At 44.0% G+C, this 24,018-nt stretch overlaps 2 protein-coding genes across 3 annotated transcripts in view; one reads left to right on the top strand and one right to left on the bottom strand.

Annotated features, from left to right (window-relative positions):
• The window catches only part of LOC132016339 (pseudouridylate synthase 7 homolog), a 47,967-nt gene extending 44,464 nt beyond the window's left edge, over positions 1-3,503 (bottom strand). The window contains exon 1 of the mRNA XM_059397577.1: positions 3,274-3,503. Coding sequence (XP_059253560.1) covers positions 3,274-3,400 — 127 coding nt within the window. The 5' untranslated portion in view covers positions 3,401-3,503. The remainder of the gene's footprint in view (positions 1-3,273) is intronic.
• A 4,680-nt stretch (positions 3,504-8,183) lies between these two features.
• The window catches only part of RINT1 (RAD50 interactor 1), a 34,974-nt gene continuing 19,139 nt past the window's right edge, over positions 8,184-24,018 (top strand). For both annotated transcript variants that reach the window (XR_009403861.1, XM_059397011.1), the window contains exons 1-4: positions 8,184-8,364; positions 8,824-8,869; positions 15,017-15,201; positions 19,569-19,810. Coding sequence is in view for 1 of the 2 variants with exons in the window: in XM_059397011.1 (XP_059252994.1) it covers positions 8,323-8,364; positions 8,824-8,869; positions 15,017-15,201; positions 19,569-19,810 (515 nt within the window). In the remaining variant the exon portion in view is untranslated. The remainder of the gene's footprint in view (positions 8,365-8,823; positions 8,870-15,016; positions 15,202-19,568; positions 19,811-24,018) is intronic.

The following is a 24,018-nucleotide window of genomic DNA, read 5'->3' on the forward strand; positions in this document are numbered from 1 at the left end:
TATATATTTTTTTTTTTTTTTTTTTGGCTAAGTTCTTTCACTGGGCCTAGAAGATAAAAACTTATTTAACTAGAACAGCTGTGCAAACTTCTGGACTAGGAGAGAGCAAACTCAAATTAGTGCCATTTTCATAAGCAGGAACTACATAGAAGGGGAGACTAAAATGCAATATAATTTTTAAATGGAAGGAGGGAGGGAGCAGATCCTCTGAACATGGAAGAGGCTGGGAAGAATTCAAGCAGAAAGATAAAATCACCCGGACTGGGGCACCTGGATGGCTCAGTGGGTTAAAGCCTCTGCCTTCGGCTCAGGTCATGGTCTCGGGGTCCTGGGATCGAGCCCCGCATCGGGCTCTCTGCTCAGTGTGGAGCCTGCTTCCTCCTCTCTCTCTGCCTGCCTTGCCTCTCTGCCTACTTGTGATCTGTCTGTTAAATAAATGAATTAAAGAAAATCTTTAAAAAAAAAAAAAAATCACCCGGACTGCCCCAGTATGATTTTCCTAAGGAAATCAGTTTTGCATTCAGGAAAATCCAAATATAAATATTCAAGCACTGTACCTCACAGCTGGAAAAAATGACTGGCTTTTTAAGAAGGGGAGGAAGGGTGGAGGATACAGCTTCTTCAGGAGTTTTTTTAATGGTATTTAAAAAAATGTTTTTAGGGGCATCTGGGTGGCTCAGTTGTTAAGCGTCTGCCTTCAGCTTGTCTGCCTTAAGATGGGGTTGTGATCCCAGGGTTATGGGATCAGATGCATTGGGCTCCCTGCTCTGCGAGGGGCCTACTTCTCCCTCTCCCACTCCCCCTGCTTGTGTTCCTGCTCTTGCTCTCTCTTCCTCTGCCAAATAAAAGTAAAATCTTTAAAACAAAGTTTTTAAAAAAAATGTTATGCTGCACAAATACACAATCCAGAACAACAGTCAAGCAATATAGTCACAGTCAAGTAATATAGACCAGAAGCTTGATCCTGGAACCAAGAAGAGAAAGAATCTACTGATACTTTCCAATGAACTTCAAACTCCTACAAAATTTTTTGAATACAGTACTAAAAAATGGGGTTTTGTCTCTTTTATACTCCAAATGACCCAAATGAGATGAGGAATATTAGATTTTAACAATTTTTTAAATAATTTTTTAAAAGATTATTTATTTATTTGACAGAGAGAGACAGATTACAAGCAGGCAGAGAGGCAGGTAGGGAGGTGGGGGAAGTAGGCTCCCTGCCGAGCAGAGAGCCTGATGTGGGGCTTGATCCTAGGACCCCGGGATCATGACCTGAGCCAAAGGCAAAGGCTTTAACCCATTAAGCCACCCAGGCACCCCTTAACAATATTTTAAAGTCTTTTACATTAAAATTAGATTCACCAATAAGATTCCTTTACACCCACAACAAGAAATGTTTAGCATTCTCAAAATTGTAATACAACACTGATAGTCCGTTAACATATTTCCTGCAAAGTGAACATCTTAAAAAAGTCATATTAGTCTTAATTCTATGTTCAGAATACAACATCCACTTTTTAAACGCATCCATCCTCTGCAAACTGTCAATAATCCCTTTAGCTCACAATAAACAACCCTTTCCCCAGGGCAGAACACACACTACACTCTAACATGCAAAATCATTAAGTCCATCAGATTCATTAATTCCACAAATATCTGTGGATCCCTTATAAGTCTGCCACTAGTCTAAGCACAGGGGGGGAAAAGGGACAATTTCTTGCCCTAAGTTTGCATTTACTTAAGGATATATCAATGAATAAAGTAATAATCTCTCAGAAATATGCATGCAGAATTATAAATAAAGCACAGTAAAGGGAAGGAGAGGAAGAGGAGTGCTATTTAGTGAACATCTCTAAGTAGATGTCCTTTGAACCTCGACTGGAAGGAAGAACTAGACATGAAGAGATGCCTCTGGGGTGAGTTCCAGGCAGTGGGACTGGCACAGGTAAAGGACCTGAGTCAGGAGCAAACTTCGTCAACAGATCAGCTAGACTGTAATTTCTGTCTCCTATTTGGTGGTAAAAGCTGTTTTATTAATACCCGTATCACCCCAGCTTCCACCAAAAGTTATGTGCAAAAGGTTAGGGGTCCCAGGGTGGCTCAGTGGGTTAAGCATCTGCCTTCAGCTCAGGTCATGATCCCAGGGTCCTGGGATTGAGCCCTACATTGGGCTCTCTGCTCAGCAGGGAGCCTGTTTCTCTTTTTCCCTCTCCCTGCTGCTCCCCCTGCTTGTGCTCTCTGTCAAATAAATAAAATATTTTAAAAAACAAACACACGCATAAAACAAAAGTTGTTAAATTAATATATGCAGATTGTTGGCTACTTGCCTAATGACTGAACATAATCACTGCCTATCCGTCCCCTTTTCAATATGAGTGTACTGGCTTCTTTTTGACAGATCCCTCCACTGTTAAGGCATCCCCAAACCAATGGGGGATACCTGTTTTCACAGATCAGACTGGAGACTTGAAACAAAAACCCTTCATAATCCTGTATTTTCGGGGGGAAAAAAAAAAAGTGGTCTGACAGCGCGATCAAATCGTGACAAACGGAACTCTCCAAAGCCTACTTCCTGGCAGGCGCTAATAATCCAGGCAATAAGGATGTCCTTTCAAACCTCTCAGTGCTGGGCTGGCGGTAAGGACTCAGCGCGGATGAGTTTTCAACAAGCACAGCAGCCCCTACAACATCCACTCACTGAACGCGGACCCGGCGGAGGGCTGGAGATAGGACTCTTCGGCCCCAACTTGTTCGCTCCTACTCTGGGCAACGTGTAGTAAAGCAGCAGCTGAGTGCCTGCCTGGCGTGCAGGAAGCTCGCAGTAAGCAGTGATGGATGAAAACGAGGACAAAAGCACGTGGGCTTCACCCCGCAGAAGACCGGCCCCGCGAAACACCCGAGCCCTTAAGGCTCCGGGATACAGGCTGGTTTTCTCCCCAGCGAGAAGAGTTTAGGGAGCGTCCCGGACGAAGAAAGGGAGGAGAGGGGCCTGGGCCCGCGGGCTGCGAGCCGCGCGGGGAGGCGGGAGAGCGCGGCGCCCCCTGCCGACCGGCCCCGGGAGGGGGGGCGGGGCTGGACCGCGGGAGCAGGACCGCCGGCTCCAACCGCGCTCTCGCGGGCACTGTCCGTAATGGAGGCACCGTGGGCGCTCCGGGGGCTCACGCCGCGGCCGGGACGCCTTCCCAGTCTGCACTGCCCCTCAGGGCGAGGCCCTGGGGCCGGGCCGTCGGCTAGCCGCGGAGCCCGGGGGCTGCGGCGAGGCCACGCACTTACCCGGGGCCTGGGAGCGCGGGCGCGGCACCGGCCGGGCGGCGAGGGGGCGGGCGCGCTGCTCCGGGCGCAGGAGGGCGGCGGCGGCGAACGCCACTCGGAAGAGCCAGCTGCGGGGGCGTCCCGACATAGGCAGCGCGGCCAGCGTCTTCAGCCCCTGCGCCGCGGAGCGCGCGCGTGGACTCGCCGGGGGCCGAGCTCTCACACGTGCCGCGCAGCGACGCGCCGCCGCTGGTCGGCCCCACCCCCGGGGCGGAGCCCGGTCTCCGCCGGAGGCCCCGCCCCCGCGCCGGGCTCTCTCGGCGAGACCCCGCCCCCTTTCTGCAGCCTGGTGTCCCAGCGGCCTCGCGGAGCTGGATCTCGCTGGTCCCTTGAGGCCTGGCAGGCTGCGGGGTGGGGAGCTTGCTGAGGCCCATTCGCCTGGGCTTTGAGCCCAGCAAACAGTAATTTCATCGTGCACCGAAGAGTGCTTTACACTGCCTTTAGGACCTTTAAAGTGGCCATGGCCTTACTATAAGGGTTTTTTCTACATAGTTAAGGACCTTTTGTGTTCTCCACACGCAACTAACAACAAAAATAGTAACTTCAGGGGCGCCTGGGTGGCTCAGTGGGTTAAGCCGCTGCCTTCGGCTCAGGTCATGATCTCAGGGTTCTGGGATCGAGTCCCGCATCGGGCTCTCTGCTCAGCAGGGAGCCTGCTTCCTCCTCTCTCTCTGCCTTCCTCTCTGCCTACTTGTGATCTCTCTCTGTCGAATAAATAAATAAAATCTTTAAAAAAAAAAAATAGTAACTTCAGGGACTATATTCTATTCGGGTTCTATATATAATTTCCTCCAAAGTGCAGAGAATCCAACAGAACCATTTTCCCACTTCTTCGATTTACCCCTTCGGCTTGATGGCTCCCCCATAGGATCTGCTTCAGGAAAACTGATCTTTTAGCAAGTTTGTGCTTCTGTGAGAAGAAAAAGCAAACCCATTACTCCTTCCATGCTGTTCGAATAGCACACGTTAGCAACCAAACCGGGACCTCGAATAGCTTTTGCACATTCAATATTTTGCCAGATCTCAATCCTTGGTGAAAAACCGGCGTTATTTCCGAGTTCTTTTTTTTTTTTTTTAAGTACATACAACATAAAATTTACCATTTTAACCATGGTGGGGCGCCTGGGTGGCTCAGTGGGTTAAAGCCTCTGCCTTTGCCTCAGGTCCTGATCACAGGCTCCTGGGATCCAGGCCCGCATGGGGCTCTCTGCTTGGCAGGAGGCCTGCTTCTCCCTCTCTCTCTCTTTCTCATCTCTCTCTCTGCCTGACTCTCTGCCTACTTGTGATCTCTGTCCGTCAAATAAATAAATAAAATAGTTTTAAAAAATTACCATTTTAACCATGGTCAAGTGTACAATTCAGTGTTCAGTGGCATTAAGTACATTCACACTGTTGAGAAACCGTCCATCTCTAGAACTCTTTTCGTCTTGCAACGCTGAAACTCTCTACCCAGGAAATAACAACTCCATTGTCCCTACTTTTAGCCATGGCAACCACCATTCTACTTTTCGTCTGGCTAAATTTTACGACTGTAGGTATCTCACATAAGTGGAAATCATACAGTATATGTTCCCTCGTGACTGCCTTATTTCCTTACTGTTCATCCATGTTGTGACATGTGTCGGAATTTCCTTCCTTTTTAAGGCTGAATAATATCCCATTACATATTATATAACCGCATCTGTCACCTCTCGTCACTTGGATTGCTTCCACCTTTTGGTTATTGTGAATAATGCTGCTATGAATGTGGGTGTTCCAATAACTATTGGAGACCTTGCTTTCAATTTTTTGAGGCATGTACCCAGAAGCAGAACTGATGTATCATATGGTAATTCTATTTTTAATGTTTTTTGAACAACCCCCACATTGTTTTCTATAGTATCTGTAGACTTGTTTTTAAAATCTAGGTGTACATTATCCATACTCAGTATGGACAATTTACTCAGACTGGTAGGAATCTATATTGCCTGTCTCCGAGTAGTCATCTCAATTAAGTACAGTACCATGGACTGTTTTGTCTCTAATGCATGTATAAGCACATGTCCTCTGGCTATGGCTAATTCATAGGTTAATGTTCCAGTGAGAGCAACTGCAAATATTTTTACCACAGCCTCAGTAAAACTTTGATCCCAAACATTAAATTTTTGTATACTTCAAAGAGTGTCTTCTCTGAGTTTGTGGCCCAAATCCTCATAAATGCACATAGAAGGAAAGAATGTCTACATTCCTTTAGCTGGTAGCTAGGTCCACGGCCAAAACTTACCCTTTTTGAATTTTTAGCCTGAACTGCCTTAGACAAGGTCCAACTGAAACATGTATTTTTAGTTTTGTTTTTCAAAATGGCAGCTCTTTACTGGATTTTTTTTTTTTAAGATTTTATTTATTTGTTAGAGAGAGAGCGTGAGCACAGGCAGACAGAGTGGTAGGCAGAGGGGGAGGGAGAAGCAGGCTCCCTGCCAAGCAAGGAGCAGGACACTGGGATTATGACCTGAGCAGAAGGCAGCCACTTAAACAGCTGAGCCACCCAGGCATCCCTCTTTATTAGCTTTTATACTTAAAATAATACAGAAGCGTTCAAAGCCTGTCCCAAACTCCAACTTCCTCTAACAATCATTTAACAATTTAATGTTCTCCTTGACTTTCAAATTACATTTGAAACATGTATGTTATGTATATTATTCAGGATCCTGCTTTTAACCCACACCAGCACTATGTATTGCTAAGTGTGTAACACACACAATGTATCTCTTGTTTATCCTTATTATTGCCAAGTATTCTGTCCATTTTAGATGGCCTCTCTCCACTCCCCAGATAGTAGTTGATTGTTTTTTGTGCTCCCTCAGTCACTGCAAACATTTCTGTTATTGAGCCTATGGCATCCAATCTTAAATTATTTTTATTTCTATTTCTGTTACCAGAAAGTGAATTCTTCAGAAGCAAAAATTTGAGTTTAGAGCAATCTTTTTTCCCTTTAATGTTTTTATTTTTATCAGTTATGCATGTTTTATCAGTTATGCAAGTTCTATAGAAATCTTATAATTTGCAATGAAAGAGCAAAGGCTGTACCCCCACCCCCTCCTTTTCAATTTTCCCCTCCTCAAAGACAGTCATGTCTCTTTTTAATTGTTATTTATTTATTTAAAGACTTTATTTATTTATTTGTTAGAGAGAGAGAGAGAGAGAGAGACAGAGTATAAGCAGGGGGAGTGGCAGGCAGAAGAATCCAGAAGCAGGCTCCCTGACAAGCAGGGAGCCCAATGCAGAACTCAATCCCAAGACCCTGGGAATATGACCTAAGCCGAAGGCAGACACTGAACCTACTGGGCCATCCAGGCCTCCCTCATTTCACCCTTTTAAAAAGACATTTATTTTAGAGGGGAAGGGGCAGAGGGAGAAGGAGAGAAGGAATCCTGAGCATGATGCCTGTGGTGGGGCTCAATCCCACAACCCTGAGGTCATGACCTGAGCCAAAACCACAAGTCAGGCACTTAACCGACTGAGCCACCCAGTGTCCTCATGTTGCCTCTTTCAACTGCTATTGTGATATTTACCTTCATTTCTCTATATAAAATGTTAACATTGCAAAATATATATATATATATATATATTTGCATTGCTATTTCTCAAATTTTCACTTTCAAGCATTATCTATTGACTTCACTAAATGGAAGACGAGGATTTAACTTTTCTTCCTTTACCCATGCCTCCCCCAACCCCACCACACTTTCAACTCTTTATCTACTCAATCTAGTTATACTGTCCTTTCTTCTCTTCTTTTTTTAAAGATTTTACTTAATTTATCTGAGAGAGTGGCACAGTGAGAAAGGGAACACAAGCAGGGGGAGTGGGAGAATAAGAAGCAGGCTTCCTGCTGATCAGGGAGCCTGACACAGGACTGGATCCCAGGACCCTGGGATCATAACCTGAGCTAAAGGCAGACGCTTAACGACTGAGCCACCCAGGTGCCCTATACTGTCCTTTAAAATATATATATATTTATTTAATATATATTTTTTAGATTTTATTTATTTGACAAAAATCACAAGTAGGCAGAGAAGCAGGCAGAGAGAGGGGGGGAGGCAGGCTTCCGGCTGAGCAGAGAGCCTGATGTGGGGCTTAATCCCTGGACCCTGGGATCATGACCTGAGCTGAGGGCAGAGGCTTTAACCCACTGAGCCACCCAGGCCCCCTGAGCCCAAACTTTTTAATGATTGTTTCAATCTCCACCTCCCAAGATTTTAGATAGTTGAGGTGTTCTATCAGTTTAATCTGTCTGAAGGAGTCTCTCCTGGAGCCTTCTGGACCTGCACCAGTCCATGTCTGGTGATGGTTGGTGTCAGGGACTCTCAATTCATTTTTCTTCTGTATTGTATTTTCTGTTTCCTATATCCCATGTCTTCTTTTTTCTTTGTTTAGTCTCTCATTTTAGTAGAGCACAATCTCCAGAAGCATCCTGAGAAAGAAGAAGTAAATGTAAGGGAAAGGACAAAGAAATGAAAAATAAGAAAGAAAAAATGAGAAATTCGGGGACCATTCCAGGGAATCCAAAATCTGAAAAATAAGAGTTCCAAAAGGAAAAACCAACAGGGGTTAGGGAAGTAATGGTCGTCAACAAAAAGTTCAAGAAAACGTCTCCAAACTAAAAACTATGAGTTTCCAGGTTAAAAGGGCCCACTGAGTGCCCAGAGAGGTGGAGGTTTTTTCCTGGTTGAGAAGAACCGCCACCCCCCCGCCACCCCTTTCTCGGGAAAGCCTTGGGGCACAGTGTCCACTTTCTGAGCGGCCGAGCCGGCATCCTGCCAGCAGGGGGAGCTATGGCGCATGGCTGGCGACTGCGCGGGCAGGGCCTCTCTGGGAAAAGAGGAAGAAACCAGAGAGACGGAGGGGAAGTAGCGGTGGCGTCCAGCCCCACAGACTTGCAGCCTGAGCGGGTGTGTGGCCGCTGGCCGGCCCCGAACGCTACAAGCCACGCTGGCTGCGCGTGGAGCTGAGGACTCGCGCGGAGGCGGGATGCTCCCGGCCGGCGAGATCCGCGAGGCGCCGGCAGCTCCGGTGAGGCGGCCCTGGTGATCTGGACAAGGGACACCGGTGACCCAGTGAGGTGGCACAGATCTCCCAAGGAAGATTGTGTCTCTAAGGTGGCCCTGGCAGCCTGGCGACGTGGTTTCCGTGGCCCGGGGGAGATAGCGCTTGATCTAGTGAGGTGGCACGGACCTCCCTCCCAGGGGAGCTGGTCCCGAGGCGGTGGCTCTGGCCATCCCAGTGAGATGACACAGACAGATCTCTCTAGGGACGTGGCGCTGGAGGCTGGGCGCGGTAACTCCAGCCGTCCTGGGGTGGTGGCAGTGGTGGTCCCAAGGGCCACCTGCATCAGATGGCCCTGACCCCCAGGAAGGCCCCAGGGGAGGGAGTCTGGGACCTCTGGTGCTCCAGTGGATGCCCTCTGGGAAACCTGTGTGAGTGCCACCTATCTCTTCAGTCTTAATGTGTTCGTTACACCTGTTCTTCTAGTGCTGCTCTGAAAGTGGTGACGAAAGGAAGGACGTCGAAGAGAAAAGTAAGCAGACTCTAAACACCTAAGCATTCTGTACCCAGCCATCTCTCCAAAACTCAGCCCTCCTGGGTCTGCGGCGAACTGCCTTGCTTAGCCTGTTATCTTTTAGACAAATCTCTCTTTTTTGTGCAATATGCTTGCATAGTATGCAGTAGTGGTATCATTATATACATATATTTCTTTCTAAAATTGTAAAATATGGGATGATTTGGAGATAAACATTTCCTAATCCCTACTTAGTGCAGGGTCTGGTGTGGAATAACTGCAGTGCTGCCCCTCAGACTGGATTCAGAATAATTAGGGCCCGCCTGTTATTTTTTTATTATTATTATTTTTTTAATCACAAGTAGATGGAGAGGCAGGCAGAGAGAGAGAGGGAAGCAGGCTCCCTGCTGAGCAGAGAGCCCGATGCGGGACTCGATCCCAGGACCCCGAGATCATGACCCGAGCCGAAGGCAGCGGCTTAACCCACTGAGCCACCCAGGCCCCTGGCCCACCTGTTATTTTAATGAAGCATCGACTTATCAAGCATCAGGAATTTGGAGGAGCTAATGATCTAGGAGAGATGACCACGACTTTAATTGGAGTCAAAATGGTAATTGCTTAGTTGTACTCTACCTTCGGTGAATTTTCCTTTAAAAGTTGATGTGGGGGGCACCTGGGTGGCTCAGTGGGTTAAGCCGCTGCCTTCGGCTCAGGTCATGATCTCAGGGTCCTGGGATCGAGTCCTGCATCGGGCTCTCTGCTCAGCAGGGAGCCTGCTTCCTCCTCTCTCTCTCTGCCTGCCTCTCTGCCTACTTGTAATCTCTCTCTCTGTCAAATAAATAAATAAATAAAAATCTAAAAAATAAAAAAATAAAAGTTGATGTGGGGGGCACCTGGGTGGCTCAGTGGGTTAAGCCGTGCCTTCAGCTCAGGTCATGATCTCAGGGTCCTGGGATCGAGCCCCACATCGGGCTCTCTGCTCAGCAGGGAGCCTGCTTCCTCCTCTCTCTGCCTGCCTCTCTGCCTGCTTGTGATCTCTGTCTGTCAAATAAATAAATAAATAAATCTTTAAAAAAAAGAAAAAAGTTGATGTGGGAGGAAGAGGGCAAGTGATAACTTGTTTCCTGGGTCTTGGTCTGGATAAGGAAGAGGGAAAAGGTCAGCACCTCCATTTTCCACCTAGGACAGGAGCATATGTCAAGGACATGGACATTTGTCATTTTACTTTAATGAGCTAAGTAGGGCAGGCTTTTGGAAATCAAGGAGTCTTCAAGGGCATTTGAAGTGAAATTAGGGGAGGAAGGGAAGAGCATGTAACAGCTGTTTCATCAGAGGGTTTTGGTTCTTCTGACCATGGCAAATAGTCTAGGAATGAATAGTGATAGGAGGAAGGGTGTCCACATTACCGCAATGGCTTTAGGAGTTAGGCTTGCCCTTGACGTTGCCCGCTGATCTAGTCTGCCTCAGAAGGAAAGATCTACGTAGTCCACAGCCCTTGACAGGCATAGCTCCCACAGCTTCACTCCCTTGTAAAAGGATTGGAGAGTACCCCAGTCTTTCAGTTAAACCCTTCCCTTTTCCACCTTTGCCCATTCAGATGCCTGGAAGTTGATGCCTGCTGAGCTGTCATTTAGTAGAATGAAAGACACAGACTATAGACTTTGTCCTTGTCCCTCCTTTGGTGGCTTGGTCAACTTCTTTGCAATTAGGAGTGCTCATTACAAAAAATGAGAAGAGAATCATAAAAGTCTCGCAAATCATCAGTGTGTCATCTTCATGAATATCATTTGGGGCACCTGGATGGCTCAGTTGGCTAAGCCTCCCTGCTCAGTGGGCAGTCTGCCGCTCCCTCTCTCACTGCCCCATCTCAACCCCTGCCCCTGGCCTCATGCTCTCTCTCAAATAAATGAATAAATGGATTTTTTAAAAAAAATATGTCATTTGACTAAGAATGTACTATGCTACATTTAAATGGTGATGTCAAAGGAATATAACTTAAAGGAGTACCTGGCTGGCTCAGCCAGTTAAGTGTCTGCCTTCGGCTCAGGTCATGATCCAGGAGTCCTGGGATGGAGCCCCTCTATAGGCTCTCTGCTCAGTAGGGGTCTGCTTCTCCCTGTGCCCTTTTTCCCAGCTCATGCTTGAACTTGTTCACTGTCTCTCTTTCTGAGATAATTAAATAAAATCTTTGAAGATAGAAAATCTTTAAGTTTTTTTTGTTTTTATTTGATATTGATCACAAGTAGGCAGAGAGGCAGGCAGAGAGAGAGAGGAGGAAGCAGGCTCCCTGCTGAGCAGAGAGCCTGATGCGGGGCTCCATCCCAGGACCCTGGGATCATGACCTGAGCTGAAGGCAGAGGCTTAATCCACTGAGCCACCCAGGTGCCCCAAGAAAGAAAATCTTTAAATCTTGTTTATTTAGGATAAAAAAAGAGGATACCATGACTCCTGTACATAATGGTAGATGGGTTTCTGTATTAATAAAATTTGATGGAGGCCAGCCAATTCTGCTCATATTTGAAGGAGAAAAAAAAATAAGAAAATTGGGTTGAGAGTCAGGAAACATGGACTTTAATACTGTTTATAACCTTTAAGTATAAGCCAGGCAAATGTTACCATTTATAGTTGGGAAGCTGAGGCAGAGATTTATGCTAGTTTTGCTTCTTACTAGTGGGCTGCTGGTTCGCATAGCACAGAAACAAGCTTTTAATTCTTATAAGTTGAATAGAACAAAGGAAAATTTGGTTTTGGAGGGCTGGGGAACATTCCCAGTCCTAAACACATTGGTATATATTCTGTTAATCTTTTTTTTTTTTTTTTAAAGATTTTACTTATTTATTTGAGAGAGAGAGAGAGAGAGAGACAGCATGAGGGGGGGAAGGGTCAGAGGGAGAAGCAGACACCCCGCTGAGTAGGTAGCCTGGTGTGGGGCTTGATTCCAGGACCCCAAGATCATGACCTAAGCCAAAGGCAGACACTTCATTGACTGAGCCACCCAGGTGCCTCTGTTCTGTTAATCTTTACATAAATAATTGAATATTTGACAGTTACATTTTGCATTTAGGCGAATCTTTTTTTTAGGTATTCATATTTTTATTTTATCAGAAGTAATAGTTGTTTTGTAATGAGGCTGATTATAACCTCTTGCCTTTCCCTCGTTGCTGCTTTCTTAAAACTTCCATTTTGGTAAAGAGCCAAGTTCTACAAGGGCAGCTCCAGGAAGAACAGAGGCGAAGTTCAACCAGTATTGCTCCCCAGGAGGCTCTGTATTGTTCCCCCAGCTTTATCTCTCATGCACACACACTGTTTTTTTCTTTTTTAGAAATTGCTGCAGTCTGTAATTAAACATATGCTAGTTTAATTAAGCTTTTAATTTGTTTATAAACTCATTATGAATGGTTTGTTTAGAGAGGACCAAATCCTTTAGTTAAACCTGAAGTAGAGAAATGCACTGTATGTTCAGGTTTATTCTAAGGTTTGGTTTCTAGGAAGTCTGCTTTTTGTCTGGGACCTTATTTTATAGCACTTATTTTCATCTAGAGACCAATGGCTATTCCTCTTACATTATCTTTTTTTTTTTTTTTTTTAAGATTTTACTTATTTGAGGGCACTTGGGTGGCTCAGTGGGTTAAGCCTCTGCCTTCAGCTTAGGTCATGATCTCAGGGTCTTGGGATCGAGCCCCACATCAGACTCTCTGCTCAGCAGGGAGCCTGCTTCCCCCTTTATCTCTGCCTGCCTCTCTGCCTACTTGAGATCTCTCTCTCTGTCAAATTAAAAAAAAAAATCTTTAAGACTTTATTTGAGAGAGAGAGAAGAGCACAAGCTGGGGGGTATTGCAGAGGGGATGGGAGAGAGACAAGCCGACTCCCTGCTGAGTGTGGAGCCTGATGTGGGTTTTGATTTCACACCCCCCAATATCACCACCAGAGCTGAAACCAAGAGTCAGATACTCAACCACCTGTGCCACCCAAGCTCCCCCCACCACCTTTTAAAAAAATCTGTAGGTACTACCAAATCTACGGGGTTTAAGCTCTGTCTGTGGAATAATTCAAATTGTGGAAAAGCAGCCACCATTGTACCAAGTTTCCTAACCTTCTCCAGGAAGAGGGGTACCATAAGTAAGCAAAGGGGGACAGCCTGCACATGCAGCAGATACCCCAGAAGAAACAGTGTATCTAACACACAGGGCTCGAGTGGAAAGAGCCTCCGTACCAACTACAGATCACGTCACTCCTGCCTTCCTTGCTGACACCCCGCTGTGGCCTTCAGATTTCTGTGGGGTGTAGACACATGCAGCTGGGCACAGACGGTCAGTGAAGGTAGAGCTGGAGAAGCTCTGCAAAAAAGGAGCAGTGCTGTTGGTCCACAAATTTTGGATAGTGGAGGAGGATTTAATTTCCTTTGAAGTGGATTAAGTGTTTACTAGAAATCTGTTTCTTTGACTAAAAATGGAGAATGTAGCTTCAATGACTTAATTATTTCTGAAACATTGTGGATTGTGGAAGAAGGTATAGATGCCTGCAGAGTGAAAAACTGACTTGGAACTGACAGGAAACAATTGGTGTTCAAGTCAGAGTGAGGAATGGTCTTTTTGGGAAATCCCACCCGCTAAATGGGGTGAGAGCAAAGCTACACAGTGTTCCTGTTTTCACTGGGCATTGTTCACTCCGTCACAGGCCGTGCTGCCTCTGCCACCACTCCTCCATAGAAATGGCTCAGGGTTCCAAGTCATCTGTTTTCGTCACATTTAATAAGTGTATATAAACTTGGATGACCCAGTTCAAGTCCAGTTTATTTGCTGTGGAAGGAGTCTCACTTCAGACTGTAAAATTAGTGGTTGCACCTGTCATTTTGAGTTTTTCTTAGTAATTTGTGTTTTCTTTCACACTTCCTTTTATACTTCTTTTCCCGACATGGGCATCTTACTTTGTATAATGGCATTTGAAAAAATGGCATTGAAAAAAATTAAATTTTTTTTTAATTAAAAAATTTTTTAATTTAAAAAAATTTATTTATTTATTTACTTTTTTAAAAAAGAGGGCCACCTGGGTGGCTCAGTGGGTTAAAGCCTCTGCCTTCGGCTCAGGTCATGATCCCAGGGTCCTGGGATTGATCCCCACATTGGGCTCTCTGCTCCCCAGGGAGCCTGCTTCCCCTCTCTCTCCACCTGCCTCTCTGCCTCCTTGTGATCCCTGTCTGTCAAATAAATAAATAAATAAATCTTTAACATTAAAAAGATTTATCTGTTTATGTGAGAGAGAGAGAGAGAGTGTGTGTGTGTGTGTGTGTGTATGTACACGAGCAGGGGAGGGGCTAAGGGAGAGGGAGAGAGAGAATCTCAAGTCTCCTCACTGATCATGGAGCCTGATGTGGGGCTTAATCTCATGATCCTGAGATCATGACCTGAGCTGAAACCAAGAGTTGGATGCTTAACCGACTGAGCCATCCAGGTGCACCTAAAACTTTTTTATTCTTACATAAGGAGGAGTTTTTACTCATTGGTCAGCCTTTCACATTTTTTTTCATATACTTGAAATCTTTGAATACTTTTTCCTTTTTTTAACATTTTAAAATCAGAGTCCTCTGGCGTTATTCTAGATCACATTATCTGTTTCCTTACAAATTTTGAAAATATATTACTACTGTAATAAAAACCGCATCCATAAAATAGTATTTGACCTTTTTTTTCCTCTAGTAATAAAATAGATTCATAAGATAAAAGTCTTCTGGAAAAGTTTAATATGTGCTTATAACTGCATTGTCATGCCAACATCAGTTGAAACCCATGGTTACTAGGACAGACCTCAGGATTTTTCCTTCCTCTGAATTTCCTCAGCTCCTAAGCATTTTGTAGTACTTGATTGATAGATTACTTTATAGCTATTCATTTGGGTGTATGTGTGTGTGTGTGTGTGTGTGTAAAAAATCCAAAAAACCCACATATATGCATATACATCTATACGTATTATATATATTCATTTTGGTATTTTTGTATGTGTGTATATGGTGTATGTATATATACATGAACATATTCATGCATACCATATATAGTGTTTTCTTTAAATTACTGACTTTTGAAAGTAGATATATTGCTTTGTATATCTTTTGTATTTCTTTTAACTCCATGGTACTTAGTAATGTTGAATAATATTCTTTTGTTTTAGGTGATGTGCATATTACAGCTCTTGTTGGAAATGAACAAGTCAATGAAGATAAAGATAATGGTGATCTCCCTTCTTATGTGTCTGCATTTATAGAAAAGGAAGTTGGAAGTGACCTTAAATCTTTAAAGAAACTTGATAAACTCATAGAACAGATGACAGAAAATAAAATGCAGTTAGAAGAACAGGCAAGTATTAAAACTCATTGAAATAAAATCAGAAGTATACACATAACCATTATTATATAGGTAATTTTGAAGATACAGCTTATGACTAATAGTCTGATCATTTAAAACTGTTTAATAGGTAATAGGTTTTAAGACTTACAGTGTGCTAGGTATTTTATGAATTATGTAAAAGACAAAGATCCTGGGGCCACCTGGCTGGCCCAGTCAGTGGAATGTATGATTCTTTTTTTTTTTTTTTAAAGGTTTTATTTGTTTATTTGACAGACAGAGATCACAAGTAGGCAGAGAGGCAGGCAGAGAGAGAGAGGGAAGCAGGCTCCCTGCTGAGCAGAGAGCCCGATGCGGGACTCGATCCCAGGACCCTGAGATCATGACCTGAGCCGAAGGCAGCGGCTTAACCCACTGAGCCACCCAGGCGCCCAAATGTATGATTCTTAATCTCGGAGTTGTGGGTTTGAGCCCCATGTTGGGTGGAGAGATTACCTAAAAATAAAATCTTAAAAAAAAAAAAAAAAAGACAAAGTTCCTGCTGATACTATTTGGGTTTTAAAAATATAATGGCAACTGGGGTGCCTGGGTGGCTCAGTCGTTAAGCGCCTGCCTTCAGCTTGGGTTGTGATCCCACGGTCCTGGGTTCGAGCCTTGCATCGGGCTCTCTGCTCAGTGGGAAGCCTGCTTCTCCTTCTCCCACTCCCCCTGCTTGTGTTTCCTCTCTTATTGTGTCTTTCTCTGTCAAAAATACAATGACAGCTAACGTTTTAAGTAGCTTTTCATACAGTGATCTTATTTTTATTTTTATTTTTTTTGAGATTTTATTTATTTATTTCACAGACAGAGATCACAATTAGGCAGAGAGGCAGGCAGAGAGAAAAGGGGGGAAGCAGGCTCCCTGCCAAGCAGAGAGCCCAATTCGGGGCTCGATCCTAGGACCCTGGGATCATGACCTGAGCCGAAGGCAGAACCTTTAACCCACTGAGCCTCCCAGGTGCTCCTGACCTTTTTTTTTAAAAAAAAAAAAACAAACTTTATTTATTTGGCAGACAGAGATCACAAGTAGGCAGAGAGAGGTAGGCAGAGAAAGAGGGGGAAGCAGACTCCTTGCTGAGCAGGGAGCCTGATGCAGGGCTCAATCCCAGGACCCCAAGATCATGACCTGAGCTGAAGGCAGTGGCCTAACCCACTGAGCCACCCAGGCACCCCCATACAGTGACTTTTAAAGTGCTTTTACAACTAAGTCATTTCATGGTATATAAAAATGTTATAACATCATCATTCCAAACTTTGCATATGCCCACTCATAAGGAAAAAACATGAAAGTGAGTATAACATAATAGTGGTTATTTCTGGGTGGTGCATCAACAGGTGATTTATTTTCTTCAGATCTTTGTGTGTTTTCAGTGTTTTCTTTTTACAGTGAACATATTACTTAAAATAGTTTTTAAAACACCCAATGAATGTAATCTAAAAACAAGTGGATCCCTGTACTTGCAACAGTGTTTGTCAAGGATAAAAGCTTTCTATCCTGTAGCTAATATGTTGGGCTAAGGAAACTGTATGTGGCTATGTTGGTGTTAGCCCTGGGTTGTCAGTCGTCCTGTGTTCCCATCCCCAGCACCTCCAGTCTTCCCCGTCTTCCTCTTCCACTCCCGCAGGCAGGCTGTGCTGGGCTCTCTGAGGAATCCCACAGAGGAGTGCGAGGAGGCTGGCCTGGATGAGTGGTCTCCAGCCCCACCCGGCAGTGCTTCCAGGGCTCCTTCCCTGGGAAGGTCGGCTCCTCTGCTCCTCCCCCCAGCTGGGCTTGAGAATTCTGCCCCAAGATACGACCCCATCTGGCCATTCTGTCTTTGCCCTTTCCCAAAAGAAGAAATTGAGAGCGCTTAGCGTGAATCTATTGGAACAGTCTACACCACAGCCCACAAACTTATCTGCAATCATTTCTACTTGGTAATTCAGCAGAGGATCAATGTGAGGCAGTCTTCATGCCTCAGGTCCCACCTGCCACCTGAGTGAACTTGCTTCACACTTTTGTAGTGAGAACCTCTGCTCCTCAGCCAGTCCTGTCCCCTCAGCACAGGAACACACCCAGATGTTTGCCTTAAAACCCAAACGAAAAACCCTCCCCTCATCTTTTACTAGGTGTTCATTCCTTTTACTGTTAGACTTCCTTAGAAAGTCATCTTTCTTTATGTCTATCTCCACTTCTCAGGCTCATTTCCCTGATGACTGTGGAAGCTTCTGCTGAAGTCCCTACTGAACCTTAAATTAAGCATCTCTTCTCTAAAGATGCTTCCCCTCCTTGGAAAATGGTACCACCATCTGCCTGTCACTCGGGCCTGAAACTAGGAGCCCTCCCAGGTTGCCCATCATCCTGCCTCCACCTCACCATCACCGACACATCAGAGTTTTGCCCCCCTTCATGTCTCTGGTGTCTTTTCACCCTTTAGGGCTGCAGCCTCTCCTGCACTTGCACATCATCTGTTTCCTTCCCATCCCCACGCTAACTATCTTTCATTTGTATTCTTTACAGAAACTGTGTGATATGTAATTAAGCAAATATATATGTATATAAAATATAGTTAATAGCTTTTATGTATATATAAGCATATGCATACATCAAATATGTATCACTTAACTTTTTGTAATTAATGTAATATACTACTTTTTCATATCAGTGTATATAGAGCTCTCTTTTTTAATCGTTTTATGGTATTCAGCTATAACTGTACATAATTTCTTTGACCAGGCCCTTGTTGGTTGACATTTTTGATGTTTCCAGTTTTTATTATGGCAAATAATAGGAGAATAAACATAATATTTTGTCACTTTATTTTCTTTTATTTATTTATTATTATTATTTTTTAAAGATTTTATTTATTTATTTGACAGAAATCACAAGTGGGCAGAGAGATGAGGAAGCAGGCTCCCTGCTGAGCAGACAGAGCCCGATGCGGGACTCGATCCCGGGACCCCGGGATCATGACCTGAGCCGAAGGCAGCGGCTTAACCCACTGAGCCACCCAGGCGCCCCTGTCACTTTATTTTCTAAATCATAAATCTAACTGAATGATTTCCTTGTTCAAATCTCTTGGGGCACCTGGGTGGCACAGTTGGTTAAGCATTCTACTCTTGAGGTCAGCTCAGGTTTTGATCTCAGGGTCATGACCCCACGTTGGGTTCCATGCAGACATGGAGTCTACTTAAAAGAAAAAAAGAAAGAAAGAAAAGAAACTCTTACTGGCTTCCCATTGTCTGTTGGAAAAAGCCCACATTCTTCTAAGGCACAAGATGCCCCTGTAATCGTATCTCTCCCTACCAATCTAGACTCATCTCTTCTTCCTATGTTTTGTTTGTTTTTTTTTTTTTTCTTAACTGTGTTCTGTGCCTACTCAGCTCTTTGCTGTTCTCTGATTGCGACCGAGCCATTCCTTTTGCCTGGAATTCCCTTTCCTTCCAAAGTTCCCCAGAAAATTCCCGCCCATCCTGTGAAGGTTTGTGCAGGAGCCGGGCAACCACCTCAAAACCTTGTTGGCCAAAGTGTGAGAGCTTGTTAGACACGCGGAATCTCAGTCCTTACTTTAGACCTAATGAGTTCACGTTGGCATTATACCAGATATCTAGGGGATTCCTGTGCACATTCCGGTGTGAGAAGCATTACCTTAGTCACCATTACACCTAGTATCTCTCTTTCATTGCATTCTTCCCATATTACAGGACGTATTTGCTTACATTTCTCTTCCACACGAACTGAGCTTTAGGGCAGAGGTTGTCTTGTTTCTCTGTTCCTTGCACAGGGCTTTGTGCAAAGTGACTAATCAGTATTGATTAAATTGTAATTCCCCTATAATAGTCTTTGTACTGCATTGATACCTAATGTTTGTATATGTTTTTCCATGTGCTGTAAGAAGAATGAGTAAATACCATATCTCAAGGCATTATCTGGTTATCATCTTACCAGGTCAGTGGTTCTCAACCTGGACTTAAATCAGAATCACCTGGCTAACTTTTGGGACATACAGATACTCATACTTTTAGAATCAGAGCTTCATTTGTTTTTGAATCGAAGTATTTAGTAGATAAAGCATAAAAATATTTTCTGGTTGGACCTTCTGAAAGTGCTGAGCTACATGAGGGCAGATCCAGAGGTGTTTACTGGGACGACAGGCTGCTCCCCACACATCTCCATGTACAGCATTTCGTGTTTTGGTTTGGTGGGTACAGGATGCAGAAATCACACCTCTCTTTTGAAGCTTGTAATTGACAATTTTCAATTCTGTTAGAACAAATGTGTATTTTGAAGGTAATAGTCTAAAGAAAACGTTTTGAAAATTTTATCTGATTGCTGCTGGTTTTGTTTTTTGTATGGTCAGGTACTTACGATTTCATCAGAAATCCCTAAAAGAATTCAGAGTGCCTTAAAAAATGCAGAAGAATCAAAGCAATTCCTGAATCAGTTTCTGGAGCAAGAAACTCATCTCTTCAGTTCCATTAACAGCCATTTGCTGACCGCACAGCCCTGGATGGAAGATCTTGGGGCCATGATCAGCCAAATTGAAGAGATTGAGCGCCATCTTGCTTACCTTAAATGGATTTCACAAATTGAAGAACTAAGGTAAAAAGGGCCTCTTTGTTCTCATAATTATTATTTTCCTTTGAGGCTCTGTCTTAGTGAGTGCATGCATGCCATTAAATAATTGAGTTAATTAAAGATTATAATAATATAATTTTACCAGTTGTTATGAAAATAGCATTATGATAATGATTCTTTTCCTTTATTGTGAATGAACATAAAGTTTTCAGGGATCCTAATTTGCATTTGAAAGAAAGTAATCTAAGTAAAAATTGTAAGTCCTAAAGTCCTATACTTGTGTTGTGAACACATAATAAAAACTGTTAATTTATAAAACCAAATTAATACAACAACTCTTCAACATGGTAATATTCTCTACTTTTACTTTTTAGACATGGTCACTTGAAGTGGATTGCTTTCTCTAAAATTTGAATTGTTTTCAATGAGAATCGTTTTTTTAAAAGACATTTACTTATTTGAGAGAGAACATGAGAGAGACAGAGAGAGAGAGAGAGCACTAGCGCCCAGCAGTAGCGCACCCCACGGGGAGAGGGAGAATGAGACTCTCCACTGAGCAGGATGCCCCATGTGGGGCTCCATTCCAGGAAACACCGCCCCTCCCACCCTGGGGATCATGACCTGAGCTGAAGACAGATGCTTTACTGACTGAGCCACCCAGGTGCCCCCAATGGAAATCATCTAACAAGAGCTACACAGTATTCTTAGATGAGTAACAAGAGTTTTGCTACCTATGGGTAGGGGGGAAAGTACATACTTTCTGAATTGAATGTGTGTTACAGTGTTGACTGTGTCTGATACTGCCTTTCAGACAAGCTAAATGAACATTTCTGCCTAGATTGGCACATTATTTGGTTTCATTATATGGTTTCAGCCCCTCCAAACTGCATGGTTCCATCCTGCTTGGTTTCAACTACTCTTGCTCCAAAGCTGTCAGTAACCATTCATGTTGTCTGGAAGACTTAAGGAGGAAAGGTCATCCAAGAGTCTTTTTTTTTTTTTTTTTTAAGATTATTTATTTATTTATTTGACAGAGATCACAAGTAGGCAAAAAGGCAGACAGAGAGAGAGGAAGGGAAGCAGGCTCCCTGCTGAGGAGAGAGCCCGACGTGGGGCTCGATCCCAGGACCCTGAGATCATGACCTGAGCTGAAGGCAGCGGCTTAACCCACTGAGCCACCCAGGTGCCCCCATCCAAGAGTCTTAATGTCCCATCGTAAATTCATCCCAATTAATATATTTTATGTTATGTCTCCCAAAGAGTAATGTGGTATCACTTTGTCCTGCATTTTTCTCGAGATTTTAAAGAGTTTTACCTGTCAGTGCAGTGTGAAAATCTTTGAGTTGCATCTGAGTTTTACATATACAGCAAGAGTGATATGCCCAAGGTTGTAGTGTTACCAGTGATTCCAGATATCAGCTTAACCTTTTTTTTTTAAAGATTTATTTATTTGACAGAGAGAGAGAGATCACAAGTAGGCAGAGAGAGAGAGGAAGGGAAGCAGGCTCCCTGCTGAGCAGAGAGCCCGATGTGGGACTCGATCCCAGGACCCTGAGATCATGATCTGAGCCGAAGGCAGCGGCTTAACCCACTGAGCCACCCAGGCGCCCCTCAGCTTAACCTTTTAGACCATCTCCTTGTTTAGATAAATCACTTGCAATGAACGAATTTTAAACCTTCTTTCTTTTTACTTCACTGCCCCTTGCCCCTCTGAAAGATAATACCAATAAGGGGCAATATTAATAACCTTATTAAGTAGAATAAATTGTTTAAAAGCCTCACTCTTGTAGTAGCCAAGGTAATAGGTTAATTCAAATAGGACTATGGTTGTAGATAGCTTTTATCTATGTTGGAATTGTTTAAAAAAGATATTTGGGGGTGCCTGGATGACTCCGTGGGTTAAGTCTCTGCCTTCAGCTCAGGTCATGATCTCAGGGGCCTGGGATTGAGCCCTGCATCGGGCTCCCTGCTCAGTGGGGAGCCTGCTTCCCCCTCTCTCTCTGCCTGCCTCTCTGCCTACTTGTGATATCTGTCTGTCAACTAAATAAATAAAATCTTTAAAAATATAAGAGACATTTGGCCTGGAAATCATATTAGAAGTAGGAAACAGGGCATCTGGGTGGCTCAGATGGTTAAGTGTCTGCTTTCAGCTCAGGTCATGATCCCAGGGTCCTGGTATCGAGTCCTGCATGTGGCTCAGCAAGGAACCTGCTTCTCCCTCTCCATCTGCCTCCCCCTGCTCGTGTTCTCTCTCTCTTTCTGTCAAAATAAGTAAATGGAATCTTAAAAAAAGAAATAGGAATCAAATTCATAATCAAGTAGAGTACAGCTCTTTCTTTCTTTAATAACATGCAAGATCTTTCCTTTAGGTCTTCAAGATAAATATTTCTGGCTTCCTTAGGGCTTCTGAGATTTTCTTCATCTTCTAAGTTCTCTCTAATGTTCACCTGCTTTTCATTAGCACTCTCTCTTTTTTTTTTTTTTTTAATTTTTTAAATTTTTTTAATTTATTTTTCAGAGGGAGAACGAGAGTGAGCACAGGCAGACAGAGTGGAAGGCAGAGTCAGAGGGAGAAGCAGATTCCCTGTGGAGCAAGAAGCCCGATGTGGGACTTGATCCCAGGACGCTGGGATCATGACCTGAGCTGAAGGCAGCTGCTTAACCAACTGAGCCACCCAGGCGTCCCTAGCACTCTCTTTTTTAAAAGAGCCATGTCGGGCACCTGGGTGGCTCAGTTGGTTAAGCAGCTGCCTTCAGCTTGGGTCGTGATGATCCCAGGGTCCTGGGACTGAGCCCCATGTCGGGCTTCCTGCTCGGTGTGGAGCCTACTTCTTCCTCTCCTGCTCCCCTTGCTTGTGCTCTCTCTCTCTCTGTGTCAAATAAATAAATATGTTAACATCTTAATTAATTAATTAAAGAACAGGGTTCTGGGGCAGCTGTGTGGCTCCGTCAATTGAACATCTGATTTTTGATTTCTGCTCAGGTCCTAAGACTGAGCCCCCTGTCAGGCTCTGTGCTTAGTGGGGAGTCTGCTTGTGATTCTCTCTCCCTCAGTGACTGCCCCTTCCAACTGCTCTCTTGCACTCTCTCTCTCTCTCTCAAATAAATAAAGCTTTTAAAAAATTTTTTAAAAATTAAAAAGTTTTTTTTCCTTTTTCTTAGTTTAAGCTATGGAATATTATTATTTTTTTTAAATTGCTATGGGTTTTTGTTTTGTGAGCAAGTACAAGCAGGGAGAGGCAGAGGGAGAGAATCTTAAGTAGGCTCTGTGCAAGGGCATGGCGGGGGGAAGGAGGGGCTCGATCTCATGACCTGAGTCGAAATCAAGAGTTGGATGCTTTTTTTTCTAAATGAGTTGGTTTCTTGATATTCTTTTTTTTAAGGTTTTATTCTACTTATTTGACAGAGATCACAAGTAGGCAGAGAGGCAGACAGAGAGAGAGAAAGGAGGAAGCAGGCTTCCCGCCAAGCAGAGCGCCCAACGTGGGGATCGATCCCAGAACTCTGGGATCATTACCTGAGCCGAAGGCAGAGGCTTTAGCCCACCGAGCCACCCAGGCACCCCATTTTTTTAAAAAGATTTTTATTTATTGGGGCGCCTGCTCAGTGGTTTAAGCCTCAGTGGTTTAAGCCTCTGCGTTCAGCTCAGGTCGTGATCTCAGGGTCCTGGGATCGAGCCCTGCGTTGGGCTCTCTGCTCAGTGGGGAGCCTGCTTCCCTCTCTCTCTCTCTGCCTCTCTGCCTACTTGTGATCTCTGTCAAATAAATAAAATCTTTCAAAAAAAAAAGAGATTTTTATTTATTTATTTGACAGAGAGGAAGCACAAGCAGGAAAAACAGCAGGCAAAGGGAGAGGAGGAAGCAGGCTGCCCACTGAGCAAGGAGCCTGATGCAGGACTTGATTCCAGGACCCTGAGATCATTACCTGAGCTGAAGGCAGATGCTTAACTGACTGAGCCCCACAGGAACCCAAGAGTTGGGTGCTTAACTGATAGTGCCATGTAGGTGCCCCTAGAATACGTATTTTTATCAGAAGAAATATCTCATTTTAATTTTCCTAATTTTTTTTGAAGTATAGTTGACATGCAACATCTAATTTTTAAACAAAGTGTTTGGTTTATAAAGGCAAATAAGCAAAATGGTAGTTCATGGGATCTGTTTGGCTGGTTTCAAAGAATTTGATTAATTGGCTTTACATGGAAATCTTGACTTCTGGCTTACCTAGAACCATTT

This window comes from Mustela nigripes, chromosome 4, assembly GCF_022355385.1.
Source record: "Mustela nigripes isolate SB6536 chromosome 4, MUSNIG.SB6536, whole genome shotgun sequence".
Classification (NCBI taxonomy): Eukaryota; Metazoa; Chordata; class Mammalia; order Carnivora; family Mustelidae; genus Mustela; species Mustela nigripes.